Source organism: Symphalangus syndactylus, chromosome 17 (assembly GCF_028878055.3).
Source record: "Symphalangus syndactylus isolate Jambi chromosome 17, NHGRI_mSymSyn1-v2.1_pri, whole genome shotgun sequence".
In the NCBI taxonomy this organism is placed as follows: domain Eukaryota; kingdom Metazoa; phylum Chordata; class Mammalia; order Primates; family Hylobatidae; genus Symphalangus; species Symphalangus syndactylus.
The window spans coordinates 36,699,267-36,710,202 of record NC_072439.2 but is presented as its reverse complement, the minus strand read 5'-3'; the positions used below and the strand labels follow the sequence as shown (position 1 = coordinate 36,710,202).

Here is a 10,936-nt window from a genome sequence, read left to right as displayed (position 1 = left end):
GCCACTATGCTATCCTGTTGTACTACTTCACAAGTATGAGCTATGTGTCAACAAGGGAACTTCTTAGATTAGACAGAGCTTTGGGTGGTGGCACAAAAAGAGAAGGGAAATGGAATATCCAACTCTCTATTACCACTCTTAGTTCTTGAACTCCCCAGGCCAAAGTCTGTATTCTGGCTGCAGTAACTGCTGACCCTATATTACTCATGCCCCTCCTTACTGGCTGTTCCACATGAAGAATTACTTTTTCATGCAATACTTTCCCTTCTTCTCAATGCCACACCTCTCCCTCCCAACCTGCTTGCTCACTGCCCTTTTCAAGAAAGCCTTCTCAAATGAATAAGACCTGCCACCCAGTCTCTCCATTTCTCCATGACATCCCCACCGTCTGGGAAAGTGCTGGCTCTCTCTCTGTAATTCCAATCTGGTGAAATGTTGCCTGGTTGGCCTCTGCATTTTTCTCATGTTTGTGTGCATGACTTTCCCATATGCCACGTGGCTCTAGTGTCTTCTTTTACCTCACAAAACACCCATCCAGGTTAGACAGTGCCGTAAACAAGGGCAATCGAGACATGGAGAATTTCAAATGCAGTTTATTGCAGCAAAACAAGGAAATGGGAAGTTTAAGACCTCTCCACAAAAGAAAAACAACTTGCGTACACCTTATGTACAAAACCAAAACAGCACAGAGATAAGATGCTAAGGAGCTGTCCTCACCCTGGGTCTAACTGGTCTTACTCTGGCTGGCTTAAGGAGGTGCTTTGAAATGTCATGTGGGTGGTGGTCACTGCTGAACTGTTTCTCAGGGAAAGAACAAAGCAGGGTCATAGCCAGGGGACTGAGATTGCCACTGATCTGAAAACTTCATTGGCAAACAGCAGAAAAGAAAGAGCTGGGGGAATAGGATGAGCTAGTATAACTAACCATAGCTCTTTTCTCTAGTAAGGCTGGAACAAATCGACCTCGGTCTTGCCAAGCATATTTGTTAGTGATGCTGGGGGAGAACTAGAGCTAACGAAACAGAGGGCATCTCTTTATCTGGTTACTCCGGAATAAGTGGTAGAAACAAACTTCACGCTGGAACTGCCACCAGAGGACTTGACACCTCCAGAGCTGGATCCCCGGCCTCCTATGGAGCCTCCAGAGCTCCCGCCGCCAGAGCCCCGGCCGCCAGAGCTGCCGCCGCCGCCTCCTCCAGAGCCACCTCTGTAGCCCCCACTGCTGCTTCCGGAGCCATAGCTGCCATGGCCGCCGCCGCCACCTCCAGAGCCATAGCTGCCACCTCCGGAGCCGTAGCTGCCACCTCCGGAGCCATAGCTGCCACGACCGCCGCCGCCGCCACCTCCAGAACCATAGCTACCACCTCCGGAGCCATAGCTGCTACCTCCAGAGCCGTAGCCACCGCCGCCACCTCCTCGGCCGCCACCTCCACTGATGGTGGTGTGGCTTGTGCTCACAGCTGCAAGAGGAAGCTCAGTTATTTTCAACCTCAACTCCCTTTCCAACCCAACAAAGCCTGCACATGCCCCTGAGAAATCGGCTTGTACTTACACACACTCACGTTCGGGGCACATTCTCCAGACATCCTGTAGGAGAAAAAAAGAAAATTCCTCAGGATACTCCAGCTTCACAAACCCCTTCCCCATTCCCCGCTCCACCACCTTGAAGACTTTCCCCATCTGGGGCTTCTCCAATGCACTTGATCTGAAACTTAATCCAGGCCCCTCTGGCCTCCCAGACCTGTCATTTTTTCTCAGCAAGAGTACAAACACGGAGAAATTCCCATATAAATGAGACAAGAGCCTTGCAGCCAATGAAGGCCCCCTCTAAAGGTGCTGACTTTAGGCCAGCTGCCATCTGAGGCAGCCCAGATAAAGAATAATTTGCTCCACCTCAAAGCTCTTTCTACATATGTTACAGCCCTAGAAGAAAAAAATAAACAGCTTGGGACTCCAGCTCCCAAAGTAAAACTAGGTCTTTCCTCCTGCTCCGTGTACTTTTCATTTCCCCATACCCAGCACAAGCTGCAATCAGATGGCTGCATCTTCAACAACAATCAGGTTGCAAGGAAGGAGGACCATGAGAAGAGGTTCGACTCCCAGCGTCCCTTCCTCACCTGCTTTCCTCTCCCTCCAGGAGGGTCCTGTAGGTGGCAATCTCCAGATCCAGGGCCAGCTTGGTGTTCATCAGCTCCTGGTAGTCGCGCAGCAGGCGGGCCAGGTCTTCCTTGGCCTGCTGCAGGGCATCCTCCAGGTCATTCAGCTTGTTCTTGGCATCCTTGAGGGCATTCTCACCACGCTGCTCTGCATCACTGATGGACTGCTGCAAGTTGGCGATCTGAAAAAGAATGTGACACCCTCTCATAATATGCATTCCCCCCTAGGCCTCCTCATCCCAATTGGTTTCCCCACTCCGGTGAGGCCAATAATGAGTCCAACAGAACCACTTGGCCTTAAGTCATCTCACACCCATCCTCCGGATAACGCGTCACCATGTTGACTTCCTTAAAAGATGTTAGGGGTAACTCAACAGCTTCTCTTGGCCCTGAGTCAAGGCTCCTACAACCCTTACAGACTTGACATTCTTCTAAACACCTACTCTAAAACCTCTTGGCTGCCCTTCCTCTCACTCCCCAACTCTTAAGCCCACTTTGGGTCATAGGCTAGATCACTCACATTGATCATCCCATCTTTCTCTACTAGGCCATTCTCACAGATTTCCCTAAAGAGAACCCAGCATGATGGCTGCATTCTGGAAACTAGCATAGCCACAAAAGGAACCAGGGATAATAATGTAGCCTTGGGATGAATTGCAAGATTCAAAACTAGAAAGCACTCGCCCTTTACCTGAGGGTTACCCCCATTCCATACAGCTGAGTGCTAGAAGGAGGAAGCACATACCTGCTTCTTGACATTGTCGATTTCAGATCTAAGTCTCTGGATCACACGATTCAGCTCAGAAATTTCTATCTTTGAATTTCTCACACTATCCCCATGTCTGCCAGCAGTGATCTGCAGCTCTTCATACTAAAGATGGCAGATAGCATTTGTTAAATATAGGCAGAACTCAGCATGGCACAGGCACACATACATGAGATAACATAGGATAGCAAGACAAGCCATTTCAGGGAAACTGGCTAGGGTTTCAACCCACTCACCTTGCTCTGATACAAGGACTCAGCCTCAGCTTTGCTCTTCTGGGCAATATCCTCATACTGGGCCTTGACCTCAGCAATGATGCTGTCCAGGTCAAGACTGCGGTTGTTGTCCATAGAGAGGATGACATTAGTTTCACTGATTTGAGTCTGCATCTGAGACAACTCCTGCAAGACATAATAGATTAGTGACTCTTACAGCACTAAAACAAAAAACAACTTAGAGAAAGCAGTCAGGAGATAAAAGATAAATATCTATTCTTCTGAATCGTTGTGGGTTCAGGCTTAAAAACTCTCCATTTAGATAAACTTGGTTGAAACTGGAAGACTTACTGCTTGGTAGAGTGTTGTAAGGAAATCAATTTCCTGCTGCAAGTTGTCAAGTTTGGCCTGAAGGTCCACCTTGGTCATATAAGCACCATCCACATCCTAGAGGAACAAGGGACATCATGAAGGCACATTCTCTCCAGGGCAGGTCCCTCTCATTACCTGTGAGGGGATTCTCCAAGCAAAAAAGGAGCTTTGGGTCTACTCCACTCCTTTTTACCCCAGGTAGATCACAGTTCCCTGACTGCCCCACGCCCGGATAGCACCATCAAGGGAGTGTGCCTGGCTTGCTGAGAACCTGCCTCTCCACTTACTATGTAAGGTGCTGGGAAATATGAAGAAGCCAAGTGCCTGGATCAGTCCAGGTCCATGTTGATGTGAAAAGATATCCCCACTCCAGATACTCCTCAGGTCTACTACTTGGCTCTCCATATCATGGCTGCTTTCTGCTTAGTAATTGGAGACCCTCTTCCCTTATTTATTTCAAATGTGAGTTGTATCCTACAGAATTTGCTCACCTTCTTGATGGTCACAAATTCATTCTCTGCATTTGTCCGCTTGTTGATTTCATCCTCATACCTGCAGGAAAGCAGAAACAATCGGGAGATCCAGAGGCAGTAAGACCTGAAGTCCAGCATCTAGACTAAAGGTGGCATTGCTTATCACTGCCTTTCTATTATGAACCTAGGACATATTGGCCACTCCTTTCTACAGAGCAATAAAACCACGAGACTATTTCCATCTCCTAAGAAAATGAAGATTTCTGAAAATGTCAAATTGATGTGCCTCTAACCTAAGAAAAGACATAGCTACATGCTGCTTCATGATCTTAGCTTATCAGTTTCTGGAACTCTTTTAGAGCAAAAGTTAAGAACTGCCCAGACAGGGTCCCTTACTTGTTCCGGTAATCCTCCACCATGTCCTGCATGTTCTTCAGTTCCGAATCCAACCGAGATTGATCACTCTTCAGTTGGTCCACTCTCCTTCTGAGATTGTTGATGAATGACTCAAAGTAGGGCTCTAAATTATGGGTTCTAGTGGAGGTATCTACCTGCTGCAGCAGCTCCCATTTTGTTTGCAGTACCTGGTTCTGCTGCTCCAGGAACCTCACCTAAAAACACAAGACCCCATTACTCCTGACGCAGAAATGGGGTCCCATAGCCATGGAGGCCTGTGCCTCATTTGGAAAAGAACTTTGATTCGTATCTTCTGACCATGACAGAGAAATAGGAAGAAGATGATCAAGTTAACATCATCTGCATAACAAAACCCAACTCGTTAATTCAGAGAGGGCTTGGAAGGGAGTAACTAAACAAATACCAATAGCAAAGCACATACAGAATTATTGCAATTATGTTTTGAAATAGATGCATGGTATTTAAGAGATTTGCCTTCCAAAATTTTGCTAGGTATATTACCATAAAAATTGGTTTGCATCCCCAGGGCACACACAGATTTCAAAAGTATATCAGGAAAATTCAAAATTGGATTTGAAACTTGTTGTGGATAACCTTGGATTGACACTATTAATGATTAAGCAAAAAGTAAAAAAAAAAAAAAGAAATGGTTTATCCGGGTTTTTTAGAGCTGATTTTTGGAGATATTAGTATAAAAAAACTCTAGCCTCATCCAGTACCAATGTAAAATTATTAGAAGGCAGAGCTCCCCTCTGACAGCAAAAGATGTTTGGCACTGACTTACTACATGTTTTCTGCTACAATAGCACTCTATACTATGTTCACACTCAGCTCCTTTTCTTTGGTTAGGAAGACCTTTCCAGGGTTCTCACTTGCACCCTGGAAAGTTCAGTTAGCCCCATTTCTATTATCTTCATTCAACAGATATGAGTCCCAATTCAGCTCAAGAGCTGAATAAAAAGCACTTAAATGTTAATGTCACACTGATCCATCTTTAGGTAGACCACGAACCCTTTGTCCAAGAGAGAGTCATTAGCACCATTCCCAAGCATACTTCTAACGTATCTCCTAGGAGACCATTCCACAAAACATCCATTTAATCACGTAAACGTGGAAACTTGAGGTTCAAACCTACATGTGTTTTGACTGCACCAATCCCAAGTGGACCAGCAGCAGCCCTACCAGTGCAATGAGCAGAGAAACTCACCTTGTCAATGAAGGAGGCAAATTGGTTGTTGAGTGACTTGATTTGCTCCCTTTCTCGAGACTTCACTTTTTGGATCTCAGGGTCAATCTCCACATTGAGGGGCTGAAGAAGGCTCTGGTTGATAGTGACTTCTTGTATGCCACCAGGAGGGCAGACAGGCCCATAACCACCCCCATATCCACCACCCCCAAAGCCACCTCCACCAAAACCACCACCACCACTGCCAAAACCACCAAAGCCGCCACCCCCAATGCCACCACCACCAAAGCCACCACCACCAAAGCCGCCACCACCAAAGCCACCACCACCATAACCACCACCAAAGCCACTACCACGTCCACCTCCTCTAGCCACACTTATGGAGATGCTTTTACTGCCACCAAGGTTAACAAGACTCCGACTTCCAAATCCACCACCAGCACCAAAGCTACCACCACCACCACCACCACAGCTTGAAAATCTCCCACCACCTCCTCCACTACGGCGTGTGGAGCTGCTGGTGGTCCTGCGCTGGTAGTTGATGATCCCAGCAGAGCCAGAGCTGAAGCCCCCTCCACTTCGGTACCCAGACCTGGAACTAAACTGTCGACTCATGTTGACTTAGAGAAAAGTAGGAGCAAGGTAGAGTAAGGGAAGGAGCTAAACACTCCTCTACCCCAAGCATAGAGACTTCCCCTTATATACATGGAAGAAATTGGGCTTGGTCCTCCAGAGTCAGCGGAGATGCAGTGCCTGTCAAGGGTTTGGCTTGCCTGCAGCCATACAAGATTTTTACGAGCCTCAACAATACGATAAACACTACACACCTAGCTCCCAGGATGGGCTCTCAAAATTGCTGTGCATGCAAGATTGGTTCATGTGGTAATTATTTTATCACACAAGATCTTCCTTCAAGCGTTTGTGGCTTTGGGAAAACAGGACCCCACATCTGATACCTGGTGTTTCTTGGTAGGATTTCATAATGCCCATCACAAAGGCATGAAAGTTTCTATTCTGACCTTGCCCTTGTGAGCTACCAAGCACACTCTCTTACCATGCACAGCAGGTGCAATTCCCCGTGCTTGGATCTCAGAAGGAGCTCTCTGGCCCATTTCTAAGATCTTCCTTCCAAACTCCAGAGCTCACTCAGTTACACCCTGACAAAGAGAAGGGGCTTTAATAACTAAAAAACTGAAAGGTCTTTCATAAATATAAGCTTTATAAATATACCACGGTGATTAATTAAAGGAAGAGAAGCTGTCATTGAACAAGATGGATGAGTGGGTGGTCTGGAAGGACCAGAAGGGAGAGACATTTTTTTTCTGTTTCTCAGTTATTCCTTTTCTTGTTTCTTTTCTTCAAATATAGAGCAGGAGACAGACACCAGCAACAGAAAACAGGTAGCAATGGATAGCATGCAAACACCCATGAGTGAAAAAGCCCACAGAGCAGTGAGACAAGTAGATAGAAGCTCTAGGACATTTTGTAAAGCACAGGGTGGAGGTGAGGCTTGACAGGTGATTCAAGCCTCACATTGGACTGTAAAGAGAGAGAGATAAATGCAGATTTGGAAGGGAGGACAATGAGAGGTGTCTGGAGAGCCTGATCTGAGAAGTTTAAATTGTTTCTGGAGGTAATAATAATGATAATACCTAACATGCATCAAAAACTGACCATGTACCAGGCACTGTTCTACGTAGCACATGTGTATTAACTTGCTTAATTTTCACAACTTTGAGATAGATGCTATTTTTCTCCCCATTTGTAAAATGAGGAAGCTGAGGCACAGGGGTTGAATAACGTGATCAAGCCTACACAGTTGATAAGTGGGGTGGCTGCGATTTGAAGCAAGGATACCTAGCTATAGTGTGCAAGATCCTAAACAGCATGTTGTACGACAGCACAGCAGCCGAATTCAAGTCATTCTGCCTGCTGTGTGTAAAGCCAGACAGCATGGGAAGTGCCCCGCCACAGAGAGCTCTGAGGGCAGAAGGCCTGTCTAATCACTCTGAGTCCTTGGCTCCTGGCAATGCAAGCCTTGGAAAATGTTTCTTCAGTTCACTCTGAGAAGGGGATTTTGGTGGCGCAGAGTTTAGTGAGGAGATTTTACTTCCATCCAAGTGCAAGAGCACCCGGCATGCATTGCAATGGACCAGGAAACCTCAGAGGCCTTCCTGGAGAGCAGCACTTGATCAATATCAATGGATAATAGTGGCACTCAGATCTGGACAGACCAGAACCCCACGCAGACTTTTTTTCGAAGACTTCTTAGAAGCCTGGCATGGTCCCCGGGCCTGCACATAAACACAGAATTGAAGACTCAAAGGGGAGAAGCCAGCTCTAACTTCAGCTGGCTCCAAGCAACTCTGTAAGTGGCAAACCATGGATGTACATGGGAAGTCTCCACTATGGTGTGCAAGATCTATGGGAGAAAGGGAGTCTGTGAAGATCATCTGGTCCCATTGTTCTGTGGCTCTGAATCGGGCTGGCTGTGTCTGTCCTCTCCATTGCACTCTGCGCTATTGAGCCTTGTCCCTCTTCTCCTCCCACAGTTTTTGCCCTATACCCTCCTCCAGAAAGTGCCCCTCACTGCTCCCCTGCTGCCCCTCTCCCTTGCCATCACCGTGGCACTGCTGTCTGGGACACTGTCCTAGCACTAAAATCCTTCGGCTGCTAAACCAACCATCTCTTTAGGGAATGAGTAACTCAGGTCTTGTTAGGAACAATGGAGACTGGGACGGTCTTGGCATGGTAATGACTGTTGCCTAATCATTTTCTGACAGGCAATCAAAATTATTTTAGTTCAGCATACTCCCTCATGAGACAAATTGCTCTGCACAATCGATTCCTTCTAGCATTTTGGAGGGGTGTGAGTATGTGTGTGCACGCATGTTTGTGTGCATATGTGTGCCAGCCAAAAACAGATCTTGGCAGTGATCCACACTCCCATCTTTGAACTAAGAAACTGACATACAGAAAAATCAAAGGTTTAGATGGTCAGGGAATTGGTAGACAACTTAGCTGCAAAACGTACTCCAGGTGCTCCTGTGAGAAGGGAGAAATGCAGGACTAGAAGGAATAAGCGCCATGAACCTCACCATAGCTTACATTTGCACAGCTCACCCCACCAAACACATACACAAAGAGCATCCCACAACAGCCCTGAGAACTGGGCAATCAAGCTGTTCTCAACCCATTTCATGAAACAGAAAACTGATTCTCAGAGATTAAGTGGCTTCCTCTAGACACTCCAGCTAGGAAAAGACACATCTGGAACCAGAACCTGGGTTTTCTGATTTCAATTCAAGTGACATTCCTCCTGAACTGGGAAGAGGCTCAAAGACAGGCAAGAGGAACTGGGCCCTACAAAAGAGTACACAGAGAATTACAGAATGTTCCCATCCATGGGGCCTCAAAGATCACATCATCTAACCTGCCTCACAGAGAAGTGAGAACACAGGCCCAAAAAAGTAAAAAATAAAAATAAAAATAAAGTGTCCAAGTCATAAGTCAATTCCTGAGACTCTTCCAATTGCTGAATCAAACTCCTATTCTTTTTCCACTGCCCACTTTCGAGGCAGCCCAACAGAGCTGGAGCTGCAGTGCTGCCAGACCAGGCCCATCATCTCCTGTGATGTCCCCAGGATCAGCGTGGGTGTGTGGGATATGAAAAACCACATGCGGAAAAGGTGTGAGCCACACACTCTCTCCTGGCTTACTTATGTACTGTGCATTTATGAAATAAAGACAAAATGAGAGAGAAAGAGACACTAACATCTACAGGCAGCAACTATGTTGTTAGGAGCCACGTCACATTTAAATACCACACAAAGTCTGCGTGGTGGGAGCTCTTAGCCCCATTTTAAAGAAAAGGCATCTTAGGTTTATAGAGGTTGAAATATGTGCCCAAGGTCAGCCAGCAGGTAACTGACAAGCCACGCTTGCCTCACTCCAGAGTCCAAGCCCGCTGCATCGCATGGGCTCCTTCTGTCATCGGCCTGCTCTCACCACCAGTACCTCCTACGTCTTACCCTGCTTACCCACTCCTCCGGCCTCACGCCTTGACCCCTTCACTCTCATGCTTTCCCCAGACTGTTCAACCCTCTTCTTCCCTTTCCATCCCTGTTCCTCTCTGCCTTCCAAGCCCACTTCTACTCTTCTCTTCTCTGAAAGGTCTTCTGGTTGCCTCGGCAACTTGCCACAAATCCCTACCCATAGTCAGGCTCTGGGCCACCAAAGATCTCAATTCCTGAGCATTTGGTCCTGAATCTGTTTTTGGTCCATCATGCCTTGCGGGCAAATGCCTTCCTCTCGCTCAAGCAGGCAGCGGACAGGTCCAGATCTCATCTCCTCCAGGGAGTTTTCCTCAGTCCACACCAGGCAAGTGCTGTATTGGTCTCTTTTTCCAAGCTCGGCTACTGCCAGACTCAGTACATATTGATGCATTGGTAGGCTCATTTTCATGCATGTGCTTGTGTGTTTCCTGGCCCCTCAATCGCTCTGTAAGCCTGTTGAAAGCAAGACTAAGTCCCCTGTGTCTTTTGATTCCCCCCCAGCATCCCACATGGCCCCTTATACTTGAGAGTCACCCCAGCAGTGCTGGATTACAGAGCACCAAAACACCCCCACCCAAGGACTCACACAACCCAGAACTGATCATTGAGATGAGGCTGCCAGGGGCTTGCTGTGGGGCATGGGCAGGAGCAGGTGTGGTGATGTTTTGAGAACTTTTTGTGGGATGGGACCGAGAAAAGAGTGAAGAGAGACATGCAATGACAAGCCACCCAGCCCTGAGGGACTCCCAGGTACGTGGGACAGGGAAATCCCAGGGGAGTGGGGAAAATTGAGGCCTGGGCGGAGTGAAGAGAAATCACAGACAATGGGGAGGCGGAGTGAGATGTTGAAAGCAGCCAGGCAGCAGAGGAGGGGCCAAGGCTTCTTATGCAGGAGGGAGAGGTGCAGACAGAGGGGCAGCCCTATTTAGGACGGACAGCAAAGAAGGAGGTCCCCAGGAGTCACTCACTAGCAAGGCTGGAGCAGAGCAGAGGCCAGGAAGGAGGAAACCAAAGATGAGCGTGGAGGACAGAGGCGGTGGGGCCCATCTTACTCTGTGCCATGGAGGCCGCCAGGCCTGGGCTCCGCTCCTGATTCTGCACTTCTCTAGGCAGGTCATTGACCCTCTCTGAGCCTAAGTTTCCTTCCTTCGTAAAAAGGAGGCTCTATGTAACTTCTAGGGAAACTGAAGCATAGTAGAGGATAGATAAAGAAAACAGGAGCTGGGAGGGGTGGCTCACGCCTGCAATCCCAGCACTTTGGGAGGCCGAGGCAGGCGGATCACGAGGCCAGGAGATC

General features: G+C 47.7%; 1 protein-coding gene across 1 annotated transcript; it reads right to left on the bottom strand.

Moving 5' to 3' along the window:
- Positions 1–577: 577 nt before the first annotated feature.
- On the bottom strand, positions 578–6,258 carry KRT1 (keratin 1). Its single transcript, XM_055247456.1, has 9 exons — positions 5,606–6,258; positions 4,378–4,592; positions 4,000–4,060; positions 3,488–3,583; positions 3,158–3,322; positions 2,901–3,026; positions 2,117–2,337; positions 1,552–1,586; positions 578–1,459 (listed from the first exon to the last, which is right to left on the bottom strand). Exons 1-9 carry the CDS (start codon positions 6,197–6,199, stop codon positions 1,035–1,037), a joined length of 1,938 nt encoding a protein of 645 aa, XP_055103431.1. The 5' UTR covers positions 6,200–6,258; the 3' UTR covers positions 578–1,034.
- Between the last annotated feature and the right edge of the window lie 4,678 nt (positions 6,259–10,936).